Here is a 24,144-nt window from a genome sequence, read left to right as displayed (position 1 = left end):
TTGACATGCCACAAGTGTTATGGGTTGATTGATAAAGTTGGTTTGTTTGTTGTTGGTTGTATGGATTGGATTTTTCACGTCTTTGTTTAGTAGACACCCCATGATAAGAGTTTGTTTGGGTGAGAATTTGAGAGTTAATGCTCTATGTTGTATGTCTTGGGTTGCTTTGGGTTGTTGAAGTACTAACATGAAAGAAATTAATTATAATGTCAATCCCACTACTCAGTTTTATGTTTCTTATAAAATAATAATAATAAGATACAACCATCCATCCTCAACTCAATTATATCCAGTAATTGCTTATTGAAAAAGTTATATTCATAAATTCAGGCATAATAATTGTTTTTTATGTTTTTTTTTCATCCTTAGTCATAGTTTGTTTGTCTCAATTGAATGTGTTTTTTTTTTCCTCTAATTGGCATATAATAGTTTATTTGCAGAATGAATAATATTTCCAAAGTGCCGGATGAGACATGCAATAAAGTTCTTACTTCCAGTGAAGACAAATTCCCGGTTTATAAACCTATATGCACCCTCGGCACTTCAGGTCATCAAACATTCTTAACAATATACGACTACATTTGCAAAGCTTAGCGACCTAAAACCGACTGTCACGATTAGGGGAAAAAAATTAAAAATAAAATAAAAATAAAAATAATAATAAATGAAGAAAATATTTCAACAGAACCAGAATGCTTGTGTGGTTTTGGCCAATCGAACCGGTGTGACTTTTCTAACAATTCACAATGCATTGAGAGCATAGTTGAGTGCTCTTTGAAATTTAGAAGATTAGTAAGACAATAATAAAAGGTGATGTCGACAATTTCTGGTATGATGTTATATAATAATAATTGACATTAATTTTATCGTCTTTATATTGTTTGTTAAAAAAAAATATATTAAATGTGAACAACTATCCATTGGTGAGAGTACGGTGGATGAAATTGTGTTTAATTCATGATTTCAAATTGGGTTTTATAAATAAAGCTTAATCTATACTATTTCAAAAAATATATTCATTACCACATATTGGCATCCACAAAATAAACAACGACAGAGAAGTATGTCATCCAACGTGTAGTACCACTTCAAAATAAAATGTCTACAAATTCTCACATAGGCTACACATTTGAAAATATTAGGTGTACCAAGATTAACGTCATAAACAACATAATAATAAACACCTCATAACAAATCGTGGCGTAGGCACGGGGTAATACCTAGTTTTAAATATATCAAAGGCACTATGAAACCACTTACCAGTTCCATCCTAGTTCATAATTCCTCTCTGCATTTTGTTTTTCCAAATTTGGTACTAAGTTTTCCATCAACAACAATGACAACCAAAAGCTTTCATTTCTCCCTTCTTACGTTACGGAACAAGGTTTTCAGCAAAAAAAAAAGATACGGAACAAGGTGAGTTTTTTCTTTCAGTTTTTTATCAGCAATCTTTTTAACGGGGAAATAAACCATTGAATACAGAAGGCGAATGAGTAGCCTAAACTTGTTGGAAGAATGCATAGATTCATGTAATGCTGGACATGATTTTAGAGGTGTTGTGTTGGTTTAATTGACTATGAATGGAGCCATGTTTAGTTCAACTATATGATCCTATTGTTTATAGTTTCTTGTTGTGCAATATTGTTCTTGTCTTATATATATTTTGCAAATACAAATGTCAGACCTTCTTTTCAGAAATGAATGGCTACGTCAACTCTTTGTTTATCACTCGACAATTATTGTTTGAATAAACGTATTCAGCAACACCCTGCAAAAGTATCTATGGTTGCAACCAGGATAGAGAAAAGTAGTTGTTAATCAAAGAAACTAAATTTGTAAGATCAATGTCTCACCTTTGGTCCTTTGATGTACCTCAACACATTTATTTTTGAGTTTTTGGGAAAAATAAACAATGAATTCTGCAAAAGACTGGAGATGGGCAGACTAAGTTTGTGAGAAGACTATAGAAGATTACAAGAAGTCAAGAACAAATTTGTAGACAAGGTTCCAGGAAAAAATAACACTTAGAAGTGGGGTGATCAAATTGAAAGTTGTCGTGTTTGCTCGAATATTATTTTAGAAAGGGAGTGGCAAAAAGATGCCAAATATGTAGTATTTCCATTAGCTATTCATCTAAAGTTCTAAACTCTAAAGATCGCAACTTGGATCTTGAACCATTTAGATTTACTGAAATAGAGATATGTCCTAAGAAATAAAAGGATTCTATGCTATTTTTGCAGGTTCTAGAACTGGTATTTCTATTTAACATGTATGTAGACCCTGTCTCCAATATGCCTTCTGTACAGATAGAAATGATAGATGATAAAAAACTTTTATGCCTATAGGCTATTACATTATTAATCCTTGATTTTGTATCCGTGCATGGTGTAGTTCTCAGCACTCTTTACAGAGTATGTATTATATTTTTCAAATCAGAAAAACTGTTGATAACTCTCAGCACTCTTTATAGAGTATATAGTATATTTTCTAACCACGTTTTTATAAATAGATGGCTGGTGTAGTGATATTCCACCCTTTGGACCTTGTTTTTGGAGTATTAGGTATGTTTTTATCTCTCTGTCTTATTTGATTTCTGAAACTATTTACTAGCTATCACTAAGTTTTTGTTGTTGACTTTTGACAGGAGTTGTATTGACCTTTTTTGTGTATTTAGCACCAGTGTAAGTCTTTTAATTTCTCTTTTATTACTTAGTAAGCCTTATTACCATTTTTCGTAATCTTGCACATTTTTTATTCTAATAGTATGTAGTATGGGCGTGTTATGTGATTTAATGATACTAGCAAAAGTGCACATGCGTTGCACGTGGTTAACAATATTCTATTTCTTGAAAGCATTCTTAGTTTTTGCAATATTTGTTGAAGTTGGTGACTCTAAACTTTTCTATTTGTATTGATTGCATATTTAATTCGTTTTAAAGTGAACTATTATAGTACTGTTATATTCAAAGTACTTAGTATTGACTATTGTATTGTTAGATATTGTTTTCAAAATTGTTCACCCCAACCCAATGAGCCAAAGACATAAGGAAATAAAGAAATAACAACCCCTATGCACGTAGAGAAGCCAGAATTGATAATTGGGTTGGTTCATTGTTGGTCCATAAAATTTTACCTGCGCTCAAACGGTTCACATAATAAGCAATTTTACAAAACATTATTCTCCGTTTATAGCGCAAAATATATTCATTCCATCAGAAATTTTATCAAACATATAACTACTACAATAAACTCAACAAATACTATTTCCGAAATTTAGAGGTGGAATACAATAAGTGGACAATAGTCATTAAATACATTTACAAAGATGGATGAAGTGAATGAAAAGAAATGCTTTTGTTCTTTTTGAAAAAATCAACTACTAATAAAGAGAAGGTGGAGGTAGGGGAAGTTCTTGAAGGAGCTTTTTCATTAACTATTCGTTGTAGATGGGGTGAGAAAGCTTACTTCAAACCCCTCACAAACTCCTGCTCTAACCAAAAGTCTTACTTCAAACTATAGTCCACCGGACCATAGAAATTAGAAAACATACACCAAGGTGTGCTAGTGGATGATGGAGAGGCTATTACTAATCATGTGGTGGTATCCAATGAAACTCTTTACAAAGGACTGAATATATGGTGACCAAGATTGGAAGGGATTAACCTTGATAGAATTTCTTTGCAAGATAAATTAAGACTGGAAGATCCTTTGCTAGAAGAAGAGGTGAAATAGGCCATTGATGAACTAGGGGGAGATAAAGACCCGAGGACGGATTTCCTTTAGCATTTTTATTACAAGAAATGTTGGCACTTTTTGAAATCCCATGTGATGCAAGTAGTGAAGGAATTCTACGAAAATAACTTTTTCGATTGGAGGCTTAATACAACTTATGTAACTTTGATACCAAAAAAGGAAGGAGCCGGGGAACTCAAAGGTTATAGACCGATTAGTCTCCTTGGTTCGGTTTATAAAATCATATCCAAGATCCTTGCAATGAGATTGAAGACGGTCATGTGCGGTATCATCTCTAACTACCAAAATGCCTTGTCAAAAAGAGGCAAATTCTTGATTGGTAATGAGTTGATTGACTCCAATATGAAGATGAGTGGTGGTGGCATGGTTCTCAAAATACATTATGAAAGCTTTCGATCGTGTGTCGTGGAATTTCCTTGATTATGTTATAGAGAAGATGGGGTTTGGTTGTGTTTGGAGGCGATGGAATTTCTATGGAGTGAAGCTATCCTTACTGCGTGTTTCTTTATTAATAGAATGCTATCGAGTGTCTTGTGGAGTTTAAAACACCTCTTAGGGTTCTTTGTCCTGATTTTCCCCTTTTCCTGTCCACCCAAAGTCTTTGGGTGCTCGTGTTTTGCTCACGTCTTTGATTCAAACAGAAATAAACTAGATCCAAAAGCATTAGAGTGTGTGTTCCTTGGATACTCTAGGACCCAAAAGGGATATAAGTGTTACCATCCAGGTACTCGTCGTTGATTTATCACTACGGATGTCTCTATTTTTGAAGATCAGCCATTCTTTGTGGACCCTGATCATAGTCTTGCTCAGGGGGAGTGGTTCAATGCACTCACTAATGATGAGCCACTACCATCGTCTCCCCTAGCCTTACCAATCCTTCCGGAGTCTTCCACTGTCCCTGATAATGTGGTATCCACACCAATATTTTTAGATGCGGTACCATCTGCAGCAAAAGAAATGAAAGTATACTCTAGGCGCCCCAAAAAGGTCACCACGGAGCCACCCTGCCACATCTCTAAGGAACCAAGTCATTCCACAGGTAATTCCTCTCTCCCTACCACTTATGATTTGGATGTTCCTGTTGCTCAACGCAAAGGAGAACATACTAAACATCCTATTGATCGTTTTGTCTCATATCGTGCTTTGTCTGCGTCTTATCATTCATTTGTAGCTAAACTCTCATCCATATCCATTCCTAAAAATGTATAAGCTTTATCCATTCCTTATTGGAAAGCAGCGATGGACGAAGAGAAGCGTGCATTGAAAAGAATGGTACTTGGGAATATGTGTCATTACCACAAGGAAAGAAGTCGGTAGGGTGCAAATGGGTGTTCACAGTCAAATATAAACCAGATGGTACAGTGGACAAGTATAAAACTTCCTAGTCGCTAAAGGTTATTCCCAGACTTGAGACTTAGATTACTTGGAGACATTTGCACCAGTGGCAAAGATGAACTCTATCTGTGTTTTGCTCTTTCTTGTGGCAAACTACTCTTGGCCACTTCATCAAATGGTTGTCAAGAATGCTTTCCTGCATGTCATTTTGCAGGAAGAAGTGTACATGGACCTTCCACCTGGTATCACCTTTTCTAATGCTGTAGGAAAAGTTTACCGATTAAAGAAGTCACTGTACGGTCTAAAGCAGTCTCCATGTGCCTATTTTGAGTGCTTCAGCAATGTCATGCTTGGAGTTGGGTATTGCCAGTGTCAAGCTGATCACACCTTCTTTGTTAAACGAATTGGGATGAACATTACTGCACTCATTGGTTATGTTGGTGATATAGTTATTACTGGCAACTGCCCTACTGAGATACACAAGTTAAAACAGTTGTTGAGTCAGCAGTTTGAGGTTAAAACCTCGGTCCTCTACGGTATTTTTTGGGGATTGAGGTGGCAAGGTCGAAATCTGGTATATTTATCTCTCAGCGTAAGTACGTGTTAGATCTCCTTCAGTCAACTGGTAAAGTTGGTTCTCGACCTAGTGACACCCCCATTGAGCCGAATCATAAATTGGGTGATTCTGAAGGTGAGCCTCTGGTCGAGATTGGTCGGTTTCAGCGATTGGTGGGGAAGTTGATATATTTGTCCCTTACTAGACCAGATATTGCTTATGCAGTGAGTGTTATCATATTGTACTCAGACAACTTCTGTCAGGTTCAAGTAACATGGTGAGAAAAGCATCAAAGAGAGAGGAGGGTAAGATACCTGGTAAGTATGTCCATGAAGACATTTAACAGTTAAGTGGTCCACACTGCAGCAGAGATTGGTAACCATTTCTATTGTTCAAACCATTTCTAACAAACAATAAAAAGATTATGTGCATAAGCTATAATAACCAAAGAGAGAAGGAAAACTTGTAAGCAGGACCTTCTTTATGAAATGCTTTTTGGGAGAGTACGTGGCCTAACTCCTTCTAGTCCAATAATGACATCCGCTTTGTTAGGTACTAACACGCATAATCTTGTATTGCATAGAAAGCAACCCCCTTTGCAGTATTGTTTTTCTCTGTACCTTTAGATTAAAAAGACCAACCAATTCTATAACATCAAAATACCTTAGAAAATGATCAAGCGGTTAAACCGCCAAGCAGGTGCATCAGTACTTAAACCAAGAAGATGAACTTGCTGTTTAAAATTCACATTGTTTTATTAAAGCAGACAAAGAAACCAAGAATATCAATTAACGTAAACAATGAACATTTAATTATGAAAGAAATTGGACCTCACATGCCTAGAATATTTTTGGGTACCCCCATTGAGTTGATATACCCAATTGTCATACTCCAGCACCAATGCTAATGGACAACAGGCCAAGTACTCAAATTACTATGAACCTTAAGCTTTCTCTCAATGGGCTTCCCACCATTACTCCTGCCAACTCGCCAAGGATTGATTAACATGATTTAAACTTGTGAATTTACAGTGAGACACTAAACCAATGTACTAAGCATTCAATTAGCAATAGCAAATATTCAAAAAAATATCAATGTAGAATCTTTTATCCAAAAAAAATATCAATGTAGTATATCTTGTCTTTTATTTAAGTTTCCAAGTTTTGGAGTCCTAATTGTGTTGTCCTGCAACAACTATCAATCAAGTTAGAGTGTTTGTAGATTCTGCATTCTTTTCTCTTCTCAAAAGGCGTGTCAAATTGTCAACAGGCTATCATTTCATTGTGACCGACTTTGTAACTGACATAATTTTATCATTTTAACTTGCATTATATTCTGAAGTTACTTGATTTGATTATCAAAATTGGTGTGCATTGCTGAACACAAAATCTATTGATGAGTGTTGACATTGTCACCTGAAGTAGATCGCGACCAAGATAGAGTAGTCTTACTTTTCCTCTTCTTTGCTAAATCAAGTGCTATGTTACCGTAACTGATGCCAGTTCAGGCTGGACATTTCATTGGATCCATGTTTGTTATGTAGGAGCCTCAGGATCGCTTTAGGAGTTTGCTCCTTTTTTTAAAAAAAATTGATTATGCTTACATTGGGTCTGGGCGTATGTTTTCCTTAAATTTATTTGACACGGTCATGGCTTTCATATGTTTTCCACCAATTTTTGAAAATTTATATGTTGTTGCTGATGGTATATTTGAAATGCTTTACTATAAATTTGTCAAGGCTTAATGAAACTAAGAGGCTTTTCAGTTTCCATCATAACTGGATGGGGAGTCACCACTCTGTTATAGGTTTGTGTTGACTACTGGGAACAGTAAACATAGTTGTACTACAAATCTGATTCCCCGATATGGTTGTTTCCTTCCTTTGGTTTTTGCTTTGCAACTTCCAAATAAGATCAGTTATCATAAGCAATGTCATCTAAACGAATTGAAAGAAGTCAAAAACTTCTTGGTCAATGATTGAAGTGTGTATTTATCTCATTGCTTCATGATTATACTACTGACAATAATTTAAGTTGCGTGTTATCTCATTTAATTGACAGGCCCATATTTTATAAAATCCACAAACGGAAAGCGACCGAGGGTTTCCAGGCGTTTCCGTACATCATCTCTCTGCTTAACTGCATGCTCTGGGTGTACTATTCATTGCTTGCTTGGGACATCTACCTGCTGACAATAAACACAGTAGGCTGCCTTCTTAGGATTCTGTTCATTGCTGTACACACTGTATATGCTCCCAGAGGCGTCGGGGTAAATTTTTCTTTAAGAACCAAATGCTATTTTTCTTCTTTTTAAAGGTGTTGGTAGTGTGGTTACCTCTGATGGAGGGGGTATCCTTTGGTTTTATGGAGGTGGAAACAAATGCCTCTACACTCCATTGGAAACTACTGGTGATGTTAAAGTGAATATACAAGTTTCAATCATGTAGAAGCGTGTGGGAAATCGGCTGTGGTGGTAGTAACAGGCAACACAAAAGAGGTGCAAAAATCTTCTTGAGCTGACCCCTAGGAAGCACGGATACCGATACGCGACACGGATACGACACGACACGACATGGATTCGTGGACACGGCATTTTTCAAAAATATAGGACACGGATACGTCATGGACGCGTTTGAATAATATATATATAAATATTATATAATTGAGCATTTTTCACCAAATTCAAATTAAAATGGCAATTCTACTTCATAAAATGATCAATTCAAACACATTAAGCAGCAACTTACATGTATAACTTGGATTCACTTCATCTTTCTTCTCTTGCATCTCTTCTTAACTTGAATTTTATTTCACTTGTTTTTTTTTGTTGAAGTTCCAAAAAAATTTCTTGTATGTGTGTGAGATTACTGTCTCCCGCGTATCCCCGTGTGTCGGAAATTAAAAAATTAATTATAAAATCGGATACTCCAAATCGCGTATCTGACACGTATCGGACGCGTATCGGGGCGTATCCGTGTCGGACACGTATCGAACGCGTATCGGGGCGTATCCGTGTTGGACACGGATACTTCACCCTTAGGGACGTATCGGTGCTTCATAGCTGTCCCCACTCTCACCATGAAAGAGTTGCCATCTGATCGCTCTTCTGTGACTTGCTTATCCTTATTCCCATTATCTTGGATCATGCTTTGATGCTTCAAATGCCATCAAGTAGGAGATCCCCATGCGCTTCGCTATAGGTATCACCAAAAATTTGATCCACTTGATCAAGTCATCTTCAGATTCACATTTGCTTAGGCTTATGAGAAGATTTCCAGTCGATCCTTGCTCTCCTCCCGGGTTGCTAATTACTTGCGATTCATGGATTGGCATATGCACTGGTGTAACATTGGATGACTCCCCATGCGCTGTTACTTCTGCCAACTACGACCCACCATCTACTGTCCTCATTCAAATTCAAATTCGAGGCTTGAACCGGCCTTACTTCTTGTACCACATCATCCAGCTCACTGGGGTCCACCCCAAATCCAAGTGGCCTACCAAGAGACTGCTGAGTGTTGCCTACGGCATCCACATTCGCGTTTTGCATGACGAGGCGTTCCTGATTGTGCTCTTCCACCGTTTCACCGCTAGACTCGTCGGCACCACCGTGACTGAGGTCTGTTCCTTCTCCCCAAACAGTCCAATCACGGACCTGCATACTATCTGCTTCGTATTCCATTTCAATATCCACCACAACAGGTAGCTATAGCTTTTCTCACAGATCATAATCGCCCTTGGCGTTTTTCCCAATTGAAACCTATCAATCTCAGCTCTAGCCTGTGGAATTTGAAATATCCAAGCTTTGCAAGTCTGAACTTTTCCATGTCCACACTTCTTAGCTAGGAGTTTGAGCACCTCCTCTCATTTTGATGCAGTGGGATCCCTCTGAAACCAACCCATCTGGTGCATGTGTTGAGGACAGACTGTTTGTGTGCATTTAGTTCCGATCTCCATCTTTCGAAGGTCACGGTGTCTCCTTGAGCTTGTAATGGAACTATTCGAGCAATCCTCACCGCCATATCGTCGGATTGCACAAAAATAATTGCCCTGCGATCCTCAAGAACTCTAAGATCAACCTGTCCAATGACCCCACTCACCATCTGCTTAATCCAAGTCCAATCTGTATTTTGCACACTTGGCGTACCCACCACCACGCAACGTTCATAACGACGCCGTTTGAACTGATGTTTATCGAGGGAACGGTCTCTTTATCTTCTCCAGCATTTTTCGCCCTAGGGATTTGTAGAGATGGCCATTTCCATGAAGAATTAGGTGCATTGTTTGTATTAGGACTAGTACCTTGATATGCCAGCGCCCCATCTGTGTAGCCCCCAAATCTGATTCCCGGAGTGAACAAATCAAGGAAACACAAACTCATTTCCTCCCATCCCGTTCTGTTCTTCCCTGCTGGAACACAAATGGTTTTGGACGGTGTTCTCTCGTTCTTCTTGAAGAACAACAACTGAACAAAGTCTCCCCAATTATGTAAGTTTCTTAGTGGATCTGGACTTACAAAAAAAAAAAGGTCGACTTAACTCGGTTAAAGTTTAGAAAATCTTGGTCGAAGTTGAGAAAGGCAATTTCTAGTATCTAGCTAAAGTTTAGGATGAATGTACTAATTTCAATGTAATACTTCTAAATACAAATCTAAACATTTAATTGCAGATCACAACAGCGAAGCTGGTGGTGCTGCTGAACGTTGTGCTCTATGCTTTGATCTTCCTGCTCACGCTTCTATTGGCAGAAGGATCAAAGCGTGTACACATTCTCGGATGGATATGTGTCGTCTCCGGCATTAGCGTATTTGCGGCTCCTTTGAGCATTTTGGTTAGTTAAAGTTTATTTCCTTCATTATTATTTCTTCATTTTTCTCACTCATTGCCTTTCCATGAAATGTATCCATGCTTTGCACATATGTTTTCCTAAGTAACCTGATCATATTCATACCAAAATTGATTAGGTTGGACATAATTTTCCTTTTCTATTTTTGTGTCCCTAATTTAGATGATTTGTATATATATGTGCCTCTATGTTATAGTAGATGGTAGCAGCAGTAGTTACTCCATGTGTCTAAATATGAGTAAGAGTAGTAGTAGTTATTCCATGTGTCTGTCTCTATGGCAAACAGGTACTAGTGGGCAGTTGATGTAGTTGTTGGCCTGTATGTGTATAACTCATTGCTGTATGAATAAAGAACTCATGTTGGTATTGAAAACTTTTAACTCTGTGTTTCACTCTTTTCTTTCTGGAGGTTTGGTTATCCCTTGAAGAAAAACCATTTTCTTGTGCATTTCTGTCCTTAAGATATGTGATACCTTAACATTTGGTATAAGATTCGGGTTATGATGGCAAAACATGCAGCAGTTATTAAAGGTCTTATGGAGAAATCTGACATATGATGAGAATTTTATAGAGATTATGCAAAAGTTGTCTGCGTTAGATGCAAAATATGATCAAGTGGCGAATAGTCATCTTCATGAAAGGACTCAAAATACGCCATTTCAAACTAATGAAGCCGGAGATACGTCTAATCAAGGAGGCTGGGGAAGTATACAAGCAAGGACATTTCGTCTTAATTTTCCTCGCTTCAACGGTGAAGATCTGGATGGGTGGATATATCATGCCGAACATTTTTTTTCTCACCATCACATTGGCTTAGACCAGCGTATGGCCATTGCTTCTTTCCATTTAGAGGAGGCACTTCAGTGGTTCAGGTGGATAAATAAGGCTAGTGGACCCACTCTCATGGCAGGAAATTTCTATTGGGTTAGTAGAAAATTTTAGTACATTTCCATTTGAGGACCACGCTGCAAGTCTTGCTAAGTTAAAGCAAACAACTTCTGTAAGAGATTATGAAAGTCGATTTGAAAAATTGGCTAACAGAGTTGATGGACTACTGGAATCTTTTCTAATTAGTTGCTTCGTTAGCGGACTTAAAGATGAGATTTGGTATGAGGTGCTAATGTTCAAGCCTAAAAGTGTGGTTACTGCAGTTGGCCTAGCTCGACTGCAAGAAGAAAAACTATCAGCACAAAGAAAGGGGACATCAAATGGCTACTGACCAAACAACCAATCTGGTGTATTGGGACCAGAACCGGCAACTCCACCTATTAAGCGCCTAACTCCAGAGGAGTCACAAGCATGAAGAGATCGTGGTCTATGTTATTACTTATTATTGTGATGAGAAATATGTGCGCGGACATCGCTGCAAGAGTCCAACACTTTCTCTCATTGATGGGAATTCTGCAGATATTGATGAAGAACAAGGTGTTAGTGTGGAAGACAGCAACAATTTTAATGAGGAGGTATCACCAGATAGAAATCTCTTTACATGCAATTGTTGGAGCTACAAATCCGCAAACCATGCGTGTAATTGGTAAAGTGGGCAGTCTACCAATTACGGCCCTCACTGATTCAGGAAGCCCACACAATTTTATTGACCATGCTGCAATTAAAAGGGGAGGGGTACAAACTACAATGGGGATCAATTTGAAGTCATGGTGGCAAATGGTGATCGTGTGACTAGTCAAGGACGATGTGCTGCACGAACAGGCACGTTACAAGGCTTACCCATTACTACTGAATTTTTCATATTGCCTTTGGGGGGATGTGATGTTGTATTAGGAGCTCACTGGTTACAAACTTTGGGTCCTATCATGTGGGATTTTTCTACTATGAAGATGAGTTTTGAACATAATGGGAATCAGTGTCTTCTACAAGGGGCCAAATCTTCTGACTTGGATGTGGTGGATGGTAAAAAGTTTTTAAAGGAGACAAAGAAACGTGGAAAAAATCTTATGTTTCAATTGATTACCTTCAATGCCATTGATCATAATGAGGTGAATGACAGCAAGTTACAAAGCCTTCTCTCGGAGTTCTCAGATGTGTTTGCTGAACCAGATTCTTTACCACCAAAGCGAGGACATGATCACCAGATTACGTTAGTTGAAGGAATTAAACCGTTAATGTGCGACCGTCTCCCTATCCGCATTATCAGAAATATCAAATATGAGATAGAAAAACTCGTCAAAGACATGCTTGCAACTGGAATCATTCGACCAAGCACAAGTCCTTATTCTTCACCTGTTTTAATGGTTCGCAAATCTGACAGGAGATGGAGAATGTTCGTAGACTATCGCGCATTGAATGAAGTTACCATTAAAGACAAGTTTCCAATTCCAGTGATTGATGAGTTGGATGAATACACGGCTTTCCGAACACATGAAGGCCACTATGAGTTCTGGTAATGCCATTCGGTCTCACCAATGCTCCATCTAATTTTCAATGTCATATGAATGATATATTTAAGCCCTTTCTATGAAACTCTGTACTTGATTTCTTTGATGATACCCTTGTATATAGCAACTCCTGGGAAGAACATATGGAACATCTCCAGGAGCCATTGTCAGTACTTAGATCTCATCAATTATATACAAAGATGTCGAAATGTCGATTTGCAAAACAAGAGGTTGATTACTTGGGCCATATTATTTCTCACAAAGGAGTTGCTGTAGACCCAACCAAAGTAGCTCATGTATTGGATTGGCCTACACCAAATACACCAAAAGCTTTACATGGATTTCTTGGGTTGACTGGTTATTACAGAAAATTCATTAAAGATTATGGAAAGATTGCTAGACCTCTTACTTGCTTACTGAAAAAGAACTCTTTCTTTGGGACGAAAAGGCTGACCAAGCCTTTATTGTTCTCAAGGAAGCCTTGTGTCGTGCTACTGTTTTGGCTTTGCCAAACTTTAGAAAACAATTTGTTGTAGAATGTGACGCATTGGGTAATGGAATTGGCGCTGTTTTGATGCAAGGTGGACGTCCAATTGCTTTCCATAGCCAGGCTCTGAAAGGGTGCAACCTTCCTCTTTCTACCTACGAAAAGGAGATGCTAGCAATTGTTTTGGCAGTTCAAAATTGGAGACCATATCTCTTGGGACAACCTTTCGTTATCCGTTCCAACCGACGAAGTCTAAAGTACCTTTTGGAGCAAAGAATTACTATTCCTGCACAACAATGGTGGTTTACCAAATTGCTGGGATATGATTACAAAATTGAGTACAAGTGTGGTAAGGAGAATAGTGGTGCAGATGCCCTCTCTCAGAAAATGGAACCCAACCAGTGTTTTGCTATCTCCATGCCTACACCAGATTGGTGGAATGAGGTACAGAATTCTTACTCACATGATTCTTATTTGAAAGATCTAGTACATAAGTTTCAGGAAGGAGATTTGAATCAGTCAAAGTACTCTTACACCCATGGAATTTTATTTCATAAGGGAAGAGTTCTGTTGAGTCCAGCATCTTCTTTGGTATCAAAACTTTTAAAAGAATTGCATGAGAGTCCACTTGGTGGACATTCAGGGTATCATAAGACTCTTTCACGAGTCAAGGCCAATTTTTGTTGGTCTGGAATGCGTAACGATGTGAAGGGTTTCATTAAAGAATGCGACACTTGGGAAAGAGATAAATCTGAAAATGTTGCTCCTGCTGGACTACTACAACAATTAGATATTCCTGCACAGTTTGGACTGACATTTCAATGGACTTCATTGAAGGGTTGCCGCCATCAAAAGGTGAATCGGTGATCTTTGTTGTGGTGGATCGCCTCTCAAAATATTCTCATTTTAGCTAAATGGTGTGGAGATGTTCTATTTCTATCCAAGAAAGGAGAACAGAGGAGAATCTCAAATGTCCTCTATGACCCAGAGTCGAACCACAATCTGCTAAGTGTTGGCTAGCTTTTGGAAGGGCCATGAAGTTCTTTTCAGGGGAGATCGGTGTGATATTAGAGACAGGAACAACTCATTGCAAGGCTACAGATGTTTCAGAACAATATGTTCGCATTGAACATTCAATATGATTCTTTGGTGTGCGTAAGTGCATTGATCAATAATCTTTTGTGGCATACCTTCGATTTGGACACTTGAGTTTCAACATTTGTCATTGATGAATACAAAGCATATGGTGAGAGGCATGCTTATGATTGATCGGCAACTGCAAGTATGTGAAGGATGTGTACTTCGAAAGCATCATAGAGTGTCTTTTCCTAAGGGGATAACATGGCGAGCGTTTCACTTATTGGAGTTAGTACACTGACTTGTGTGAACCCTTGAATACAACGTCCTTGGGAGGTAACCGTTACTTTCTAACTTTTAGTGATGACTACAGTTGAAAGACCTGGTTATACTTTCTCAAACAAAAGTCTAAAGCATTTGGGTACTTGAAGACCTTTAAGGCGTTGGTTTTAAAAGCAAAGTGGTTTCTTACTAAAGACTTTGCGTTCTGATCATGGTGGTGAGTTTACTTCAAATGAGTTTGAAGATTTCTTGAAACAAACTAGCATTTGACATCAACTCATTGCTCAGTATACCCCACAACAAATTGGAGTGGCGGAACGGAAAAACATGACTATTATGGAATTGGCTAGGAGTATGTTGAAAGCTAGGAGAATGCCTAATGAGTTTTGGGCTGAAACTGTTGAATGCGCCATCTATCTCTTGAATAGCGCCCCATCAAAAAACATTCAAGATATGACTAAAGAAGCTTGGAGTGGTTTCAAACTGTGTGCTAGCTACTTGAGAGTATTTGGTAGATTGCCTACTCTCACATTTCGGATGAGACACGAATGAAGTTGGATGACAAGTTAGAGAAATGCATTCTAGTTGGATACAGTGAGAAGGCCGAAGCTTACAAGCTATTCAACCCGGTGACAAATGAAGTCATTGTTAGTTGAAATGTGACATTCAGTGAAGACGAATCATGGAGCTGGAAGGAAAGTGAAAAGCAGAATACAATTTTGCTTGATGTGGAGCTAGAAAAGCAAAGAGAAGCCGACTCCTAAACTATTTACAAATCTTTATACAAAAGAGCAGGGAGAATAAAATATGCCTAAAAAGACTAAGGGGGTGTTTGGATCCTATTTATTTATTGCCAAAAAGTGTTTATTAGTGAAAAAATATTTTTTGAAAAAATAAATGTGTTTGGTTTCTATTTAAAAAAAAAAGTTTTTTCATCCAAAAACACTTTTTGGTCCCAAAACTTGTTTTATGATAATTAGGTAAAACTTGTTTTTAAGTTAAAAACTATTTTTCTTTGTTGGAAACACTTTTGGTACTAAAGGCAAATGAACTCCCCGGATGTTTTAGACTTTAGTGATTTATGCCACGATATGCCAAAATATATCGAGAAACATAGTGTGAAATCTGATTTTATAAAATAGCTTTTAAGAAAAGTCACAACCAAACATGTTTATTGAAAAACTGTTTTTAGAATAAATACTTTTTCATAAAAGTGTTTTTTAAGAAAAAATAATTTTTTGAAAAAATGAGAACCAAACACCCACTAACCATCCACATCAACCGTCCAACGAGGTATCCATCAAGTGAATACGTTAAGGTTATTAATGGTGGTATGAATTTCGCTTTGTTTGTAGTTACCAATCCAATTACTTTGAGGAGGCCCGAAAAGATGAAAAGTGGATTAAGGCTATGGACCAAGAGATTGAGTCCATTGAGAAAAACAAGACTTGGGAGTTAGTTGAACTTCCAAAAGGAAAGATAACCATTGGCGTGAAGTGGGTTAGTTGAACTTCCAAAAGGAAAGAAAACCATTGGCGTGAAGTGGGTTTACAAGACCAAGTTGAATGGCAGATGGCTGTGTTGAAAAGTACAAAGCTCGATTGGTAGCCAAGTGCAAGGAATTGACTACAATGAAGTTTTTGCCCCCATTGCACGTTTTGACACAATTCATATGGTGTTGGTACTAACTGCCTAGAACCAGTAGAAAGTCTATCATATGGATGTGAAGTCAACATTTTTGCACAGAGTATTACAAGAAGAAGTGCATGTTGATCAACCTCTCGGTTATGTGAAGAAAAATGAAGAAGCGAAGGTGCGCCGATTGAACAAAGCCTTGTATGGACTGAAGCAAGCACCAATGTCGTGGTATAGTGAAATTGAGAAGTACTTTCAGGCAAATGCCCATATGAACACTCTCTACACCAAGAAGAATTCACAGGGTGAGATTCTCATTGCATGCATATATGTTGTTGATTTGATCTTTATTGGCAATGGTGTGTGCATGTTTGAAGACTTCAAAAGGTCTATGATGCAAAAGTTTGAGATGACAGACTTGGGTTTATTTCATTTCTTCCTTGGAATTGTAGTAGAACAAAACAAAGATGGTATTGCTGTTTCTCAGAAGAAATATGCAAATGAACTGCTGGAAAGGTTTAGAATGGAGAATGCTACACCAATTAGCACTCCAATGGAAGTTGGTTTGAAGCTGAGTAAAAGCGATGGAAAGTTAATGGTGAATCCAACGCTTTATCGAAGTCTTGTCAAAGGTTTTATGTATCTGACCACAACCAAATCAGATCTCACATATTTGGTAGCCTTTTTTAGCCGATTCATGGAGGCTCCCTAGAGATGTTCATTGGGAGCTTGGAAAAAGACTTCTGAGGTACGTGAAAGGAACAACAAACCATGGTCTCCATTTCGTCAGAGTTGAAAATCCAAAGTTGGTAGGATACTGTGATAGTGATTGGGTTGGAAATGTTGACGATTGCAAGAGCACATCTGATTTTGTCTTTAACATCGGGCCAATTGTTGTTTCGTGGTCTTCAAAGAAAGAACAAGTTGTGGCTCTCTCTACAGCCGAGTATGAGTATATTTGGCTCTTGCTTCCGCCGGTTGTCAAACAAGGTGACTGAGATGGATTTTGGAGGAATTGAACCTGAAACAAGTGGAAGCTACAAAAATGTTGTGCGACAACAAAGCTGCTATTTCCCTCTCCAAGAATCCAATGTTTCATATAAAAAGTAAGCACATAGGGATCAAGTATCACTTCATTCACGAGTTGGTCAAGGAAGACGAAGTTGAAGTTGTATATTGCAAGTCTCAAGATCAAATGGCGGATTTATTCACAAAGCCGCTGAAGAAGGATCTGTTCATGAAGATGAAAACATTGATGGGGCTGAAAGAAGTCTGCCTTAAGGGGGGCTGTTAGAAGTTAATAAGCCAGATTCTTTTCACATGCGATTCACTTGTACGTGGTTAAAGACCATATGTTTCTTGAGATTTAATAAGTGTTGCATTAATGTAGGAGTTAAACATTAATAGGGATGTTGCAATATATAAATAGGGCGTGTAATCACATTTCACAATCATCGATTGAATTAATCAATTCTTTCTTTCACTATTAGTAATCATTATTTGTTAGTTTGTTCTTGATCATTTGTTGTCTAGTTACCCTTGTTGGAAACAATCTACCACAATATTCTAGAGATAACTTACCGATCAAAAAATATAAATATCCTAGAAATAACTTAACTTAAATGAAATTTGTAACTAATGTAACGGAACTTCGTAGCTTATATAAGATATTCTAAAAGTATTGCTACCGCGGTATCTTTGGTGCACTTTTTTGGTTTCTCTATTTATTTTAATTTGAAATATTTTAATCAAAACAATTTCATAATTTTTAATTTTGTTATATTGTACAGAGGCAGGTACTCCAGACACGGAGTGTGGAGTACATGCCGTTTGGGCTGTCGCTCTTCTTGACTCTTAGTGCAGCAGTGTGGTCTGCCTACGGAGTTTTACTGGGCGATGTTTACGTTACTGTAAGTAAATGAGTATTCTACTATTATTTAACTTTTATTTCTTTCAATTTTACACATTTTTATTAACAATACCCTTTTGTTTCTTGTTTTCACAGATACCTAGCGCCCTGGGAGTTTTGCTGGGGCTAGCTCAGATAGCCCTGTACGTCGCGTTCAGAGAGTCGTCAACGTAGGGTGGATTATAGTAGGAATTAGTAGTATTAAATATTTTGTAATTGGTATTATAGTAGGAATTATCCATTTTTAGTTGTTGGTTTGACAATGATATTCATTTGAGTGATTTCTCCGGCCTGACTGATGTTTCCAATAATCAACCCAGTAACATTTTCTTCCATAATTAAACAATTTCATCAGGAATGACAACACACAATCGGCATTTTTAAATCCCTCTTCCCCTAGGTAATAGTAGTCAACGACGTACAGGTGTTTTTCACCTAAATCGATATATGCAGTTTTTATAAATGTTTTTGTTTTTCTGTGCCTAGTAAAAAAAAGTTGCCCCATCCGTCACTTCGTGTAGTTCACCTAGAATGGGTTCCTTTGAAGCTTTTGTAGCCAAAAAATCATGTGTTGCATTGCAGTTGAGAAGCCTAGTTGTGCGTGATCTATCCATACCACGTTCAACAGTGGGTGCCAAAGCAGTTTGTGTAGCCAAAAACGCCTGTATTGCACATTTGAGAAGCCTAGTTGTCGTTGATCCCATCATAATGAACCCAACCACTGTTAGTTTTTATGTTATATCATTCATCATTCAAAAGATTGTAATAACTGATTTCCCACAGGGTATTACTCAATTTATTCCCTGATATTATTCCCAGCCATTGCTAAGAGAGTTTTAGATATGGTACATCTGAATACCAATGGGTGTTGGGGTGTTGCTCAATACATGGAACGATGAGCAAAATCGTGACATCAATTTGAGAGCCGAACTTTTATGAACTCAAACAATTTGTGAATATCCAATTCAACTGCAGGTGCTAACTAGCAAATTCGGTAAAATCTTTGGGTGATAATACCAGACTACCAAAGGTCTAGGATTCGAACCCGCCAGCATCAAAGAGTTACTAATCTCATTTAAAACAGGCTTACCAATAATAATAATAATAATAAAAAATCCAATTCAACCATATCAACACTTGACCTTGACTTAATACCAAAGATTTTTTTATTAATTAATAGTTATTATATATAATTTATTTTTTTATTTTTTATTATACAAAATATTATATAAAATCCTAAACTAATAATATAAAACTATAATAACAAAATAATAATAATAAATGACAAATATAATATTTATAATAGTTTTTATAGTGGTAAAATGAATTATTCCAAAACAAATAAATTTTAATAAATTTTAATTTTTGGATCGGATATTATCCGATATCCGTTTCGGATATTCGAAATCGGATTCGGATAATTTTTTTAATATCCGTCGGATTCGGATATCGGTATAAATTTTCGGATTCGGATTCGGATACAGCCATATCCACATCCGAACCTATCCGTTTGCACCCCTAGCTGAACTGAACTTATGAACTAATAGTCATATTGCAAACACTGAATTAAAAGTGGGGCCAAAAGCGAATAAATCCATTAAGTTTCTACGATAGCACCGGGAAGTATGAGCAATATACTCAATATAGGGGTGCCAACGCGTCGGTTTTGGGTCAGGTTTTAGCATTTTCGGTTTGAGTTTTATTATTTACGGTTCTATCGGTGGTTTCGGTTATCAACGGTTTTAGTATGAGAATAATAGAACCCAACCTAAAACCATCAAAACCTACGATTTTTTTTATCGGTTTCAGTTCTAATTCAGGTTTTTATTTTTTATTATGATTATTAAACAATTTCAATCATTTAAACACTAAAACTTGTTTTTATTTTATTTTTTTATTTTTATTTTTTTATTTTCCCACATGATAATTTTTTATGTATAATTAGTGATGTATCAACAATCATATTTACATCAATCTATGAACATATATAAATCATACGCGTTAAAACATTTACTATTAATGTGATAATTTCAAGCTTTGATATATAAATTAAAATAATCAAATATCTAACCCCAAAAATTTGATTTTTTTTAGGTGCATACACATATGTTTGTTTCATTGTATTAACTTGATCGTGTACACGTGCAATTACATATATTTGTTATCTTGATATATTTTATGTGCATACACATATATTTGTACACATGTATTAACTCGCATTTTAAATCGAACATGCGAGTACATGCGTTTTACAATTACATTTTATCACTAATTTTTAACATGAACACTACATATTAGTTTATAATAAGTGTGTGTACCATAATATATCAAACATGTATATCATATTTAAATATATACGTGCATAAATTAATAAATATAAAATATATTAATTAATTCGTAATATACGTATTGACATTATTATTAACATCTATGATGCATTTGTTTAACGTATTGTTATAAAATATACATTTAACAACACACATTCACTATTATGCTATATATATTTAATAGACTTTTACATGTAAAAAATATATTTTATATTATAATGTATGAGTTTGATTATCTTAAATGCAATATAATATTAAATTTTATATATCCAAATCATAATAATTAGTTCCGATTTCGGTTCGGGTATCAAGAGATTTTTTATATTCGGTTCTACAATTTCAATTTTCTATCGGTTTGATTCTTAATGACCCATTTTAAATGGGTCTAATTTTTTAAGACCTAAAACCGGAACAAAAATCGGGTACCCATTGGCACCCACTCAAGTAAATTAGGGAAAATGTTAAGTGTTTGGGCGCCCCTTGCTACACGGGCTTTAGTTGTTAGTAAAAAGTAAAAACCAAACGAGTTTGTCTACCACGAGGATATTCTCATAGGGACACCAACTGAGACCGTTGGATCTGAGATCTACGGTCCGAAAATAAAAAACAAATCCATATTCTCTTTCTTTCTTTTTGTTTTTGATTTTCAGACCATTAGATTTAGAATCCAACGGTCTCGGAACACTCATCCCTATCCCTATAGGGATATCCTCATGTAGCCCAGATCAAACCAAAACCACGTCCCGATACGTTGAATTGAATTGTTTACTCCAACGACTCCACGTGCACACGTTTTCCCCCAAAATCCTCTTCCTTTTATTATCTCACAATTTTGCTTATGGCCTGATTTCTCCTCTCAGAAAAAAATAAAAGATGATTCCGTCGAACGAGCACTGTTTAGCAACAATGATTACGTCATTATCATCATCATTAGCTAATAATAATTCAAACTCCAGTTTTCATCATCGTTTTAAACATCTCGAAAAATCTGATCGTCGTGGTAATTTGATCAGTTAACATCAAATTAATTTTCTTTCTTTATTATTATTATTATTATTATTATTATTGCCACTTGAAAAAACCCGGTTGGAATTTGCTGCATCGAGTAAGGTATGATTTTGTTATTGAATAATGAGTGAATGAATGATGGTAATTGGTTTCTTTCATATTACATGCGTGCATCAATGTAAGATCTTTTGCATTATAGATTTTGGCTTTCGTTTCGTGCTTTTATTCAGGAACTGCTTGCATTAATGGATGACCTGAAGCATTCTTGTGAAAGTCGGAAGCTAGGCTGTAATCGATTGGATGCTAATGCTACCGTTGATGACAGTGTGATGTTCAAACTTGGTAATGCGCTTAGTGGAATCCTACATGTTCAAGATGTCCACTTAGGCTGCATTTCTCTTTCGGTTGAGAGCAAATTACCTGAAGGTTTCAATATACAACATTCTAAACGTTTGAATGTAACAACAACTCAGGAAAAATCCAACTATTATGGGCCATCATCCTGCTCTGAGGAGAAGGCCTCTAATCTTGTCTCTTTGGATGAAAAAGATGAGGTTCCTGATACGGAATCTGAAAACCTAAGCGCGGAATGTCCAATATCTCTTCCTGTAAGTTATCTGTTCTTTAGTATTTCCCATAACGCTCTAGTATATACTATTTAAGTGTGCATGACTTATCATAACAATTTGTACCTGCTTCTTTTTACACATGACACCCTCCCTGTCAACATCTCTTGTGTTTATTCCGGATATACGTTTTTTTTTTGTTATAATAATGTCTGACGTTTGATGGATTCTTATTGACGATACCATTGAAGTTTTAGCAATAATCAGCATGTCACATGACTTCTTTGAAACTCCTATATTCGTGTTGGAACAACTCATGTCTTCAAGTTTCATGTAATCATGTTATGCAAAAGACTGGTGGAGAAAGTAATATCAAACATTGTTATAGAGTTTTCTTTAAATGGAAGAGTGGACTGATGGGCTCACTTATATTTAAGTAAATGGAGATGTCAGGCTGTTTCCTAGAAAATCTTTCCATCAGTTTTTACTTCTTACCAAAGACATTGTTGTAAATATGAGTGTATTTGTGTTGTCTCATGAATTTTTTTGAAACTTATGTTTTGTTGGTTGTTGAGTTGTTGGGTAGCTGGATTCTTAGAGGCTTAGAGCTAATGAGATGTGGTCTATCGAGGGGCCCTAGATAGAACAGAAGAGTGTTCTGGTGCTCTTCACTTGTCCCAAACTTAGATTCCTTCAATTGGATGTTTTAAGGCTGTTTTTGAAAGTTAATATGGCCAAACGCATGATTAACTACATATGATGCTCAACCTTGCACTGATAAATTATCTTTTTCCTTGTTTTGCCATGTCATCTGTCAGACTTTCACAAAACCTGTATCCGCCATGAAAGGAAGCCGTGAGAAGGTGGGGATACCGCTAAAGAAGTTAAGTGTGACCTGGGCGCCAGATGTGTATGATCCACCTTGTAACTCTATCTCCCACATGGTGAAGAGCCACAGCTCACAACGCTCCAGAAACAAAAAAGATAGCAAACACAGACACAAAGGGAAATCTTCACAAGGGAGCAACAGCAGCAAGCGGTATAAAAAACATGCTGGAAAAACTGATTATCGCCTCAAGTCATCTCCAACCTCTGTGAGATTGTCGTATCCAAGCTCCGCAAGATTGCTTTATGGTGATTATAATCAGACCAAGTTTGGTAGTAGCTTCCTCAGGACATCGTTAGCTGAGGTGCATGTAACAGTTGCTGAAGCTACATAAATAATGCCGTCTCTTCGTTGGTCTTACTACTGTTGAATTTGTTATTTAAATGAAGTTGAATCATATATATGGTTAACGGGCATTTCTTCTTTTTCATATAGTACCGTACGTAATAGATCTTCTTTAGTAGCATGTAGAGTTTAATGACACTTTTATGGAGGTATTGTTTTTCACTGGAGTTTGGAGGATTTGATTCAGTTGATCTCAAGACCAGTAGTTACAAAATTAAGTAGTTTAGAGTACTTTATTTTATCAGTAGGACTTCCCATTTCAGAAAGGTTTTAGACCGTTTAATATTCATTCAAAAGTATCATCCTGCAAAGCATTGATCGGGGAAGGAGAGGAGTCTGATAGAGCTGCAATAACTCAGAATCAGAGGGAGGACCCTAGCTCGGGCTTTCAAAAGTAGCCCGAGCCCTTGAGACCCAGCTGTTTTGGCAAATTTCTGGCGAAGTCTCCTTTGTTTCTATTGGTGTTTACTGGCGGTGTCACCAAACCGCTGAGTAGCGTTACGCTGCACTCTGAAATCCTGTCCATGCTCGTGATCAAATGAAAGTTTATTAGGCCTTCTTATTAAATTCATTCCGAAGGACACTATACGTGCCGGGTTTAAGGGGTTAGTTGGTTTGCAATACAACCAAATTTGACTGAGAAATTACTCTTTTGTTTCAGTGATAGAAATCATGGCTATGTGTTTCAGAATTCAGATATAGAACTTGCACTTGAAAACATTTTCCGAACTTAGAATT

General features: G+C 36.9%; 2 protein-coding genes across 3 annotated transcripts; both read left to right on the top strand.

The window, feature by feature from the left end:
- The first annotated feature begins 1,175 nt into the window (after positions 1–1,175).
- Positions 1,176–18,640, top strand: LOC147488714 (bidirectional sugar transporter SWEET14-like). The gene is made up of 7 exons (XM_086572832.1): positions 1,176–1,416; positions 2,510–2,561; positions 2,645–2,681; positions 7,705–7,912; positions 10,312–10,473; positions 18,156–18,275; positions 18,371–18,640. The coding sequence occupies exons 2-7, from the start codon at positions 2,510–2,512 to the stop codon at positions 18,446–18,448; spliced, it is 657 nt and encodes a 218-aa protein (XP_086428958.1). The 5' UTR covers positions 1,176–1,416; the 3' UTR covers positions 18,449–18,640.
- A 2,699-nt stretch (positions 18,641–21,339) lies between these two features.
- Positions 21,340–23,573, top strand: LOC147488713 (uncharacterized). 2 transcript variants are annotated; one of them, XM_086572813.1, is made up of 3 exons: positions 21,340–21,711; positions 21,840–22,217; positions 22,994–23,573. In XM_086572813.1, exons 2-3 carry the CDS (start codon positions 21,855–21,857, stop codon positions 23,393–23,395), a joined length of 765 nt encoding a protein of 254 aa, XP_086428939.1. In that variant the 5' UTR covers positions 21,340–21,711; positions 21,840–21,854; the 3' UTR covers positions 23,396–23,573. The 2 variants fall into 2 exon arrangements, with proteins under 2 accessions (XP_086428939.1, XP_086428938.1); XM_086572812.1 differs by lacking the exon at positions 21,340–21,711 and having other exon boundaries at positions 21,718–22,217.
- Positions 23,574–24,144: the final 571 nt, after the last annotated feature.

Source organism: Coptis chinensis, chromosome 7 (assembly GCF_015680905.1).
Source record: "Coptis chinensis isolate HL-2020 chromosome 7, ASM1568090v1, whole genome shotgun sequence".
In the NCBI taxonomy this organism is placed as follows: Eukaryota; Viridiplantae; Streptophyta; class Magnoliopsida; order Ranunculales; family Ranunculaceae; genus Coptis; species Coptis chinensis.
This window is presented reverse-complemented; position numbering and strand designations above follow the sequence as displayed.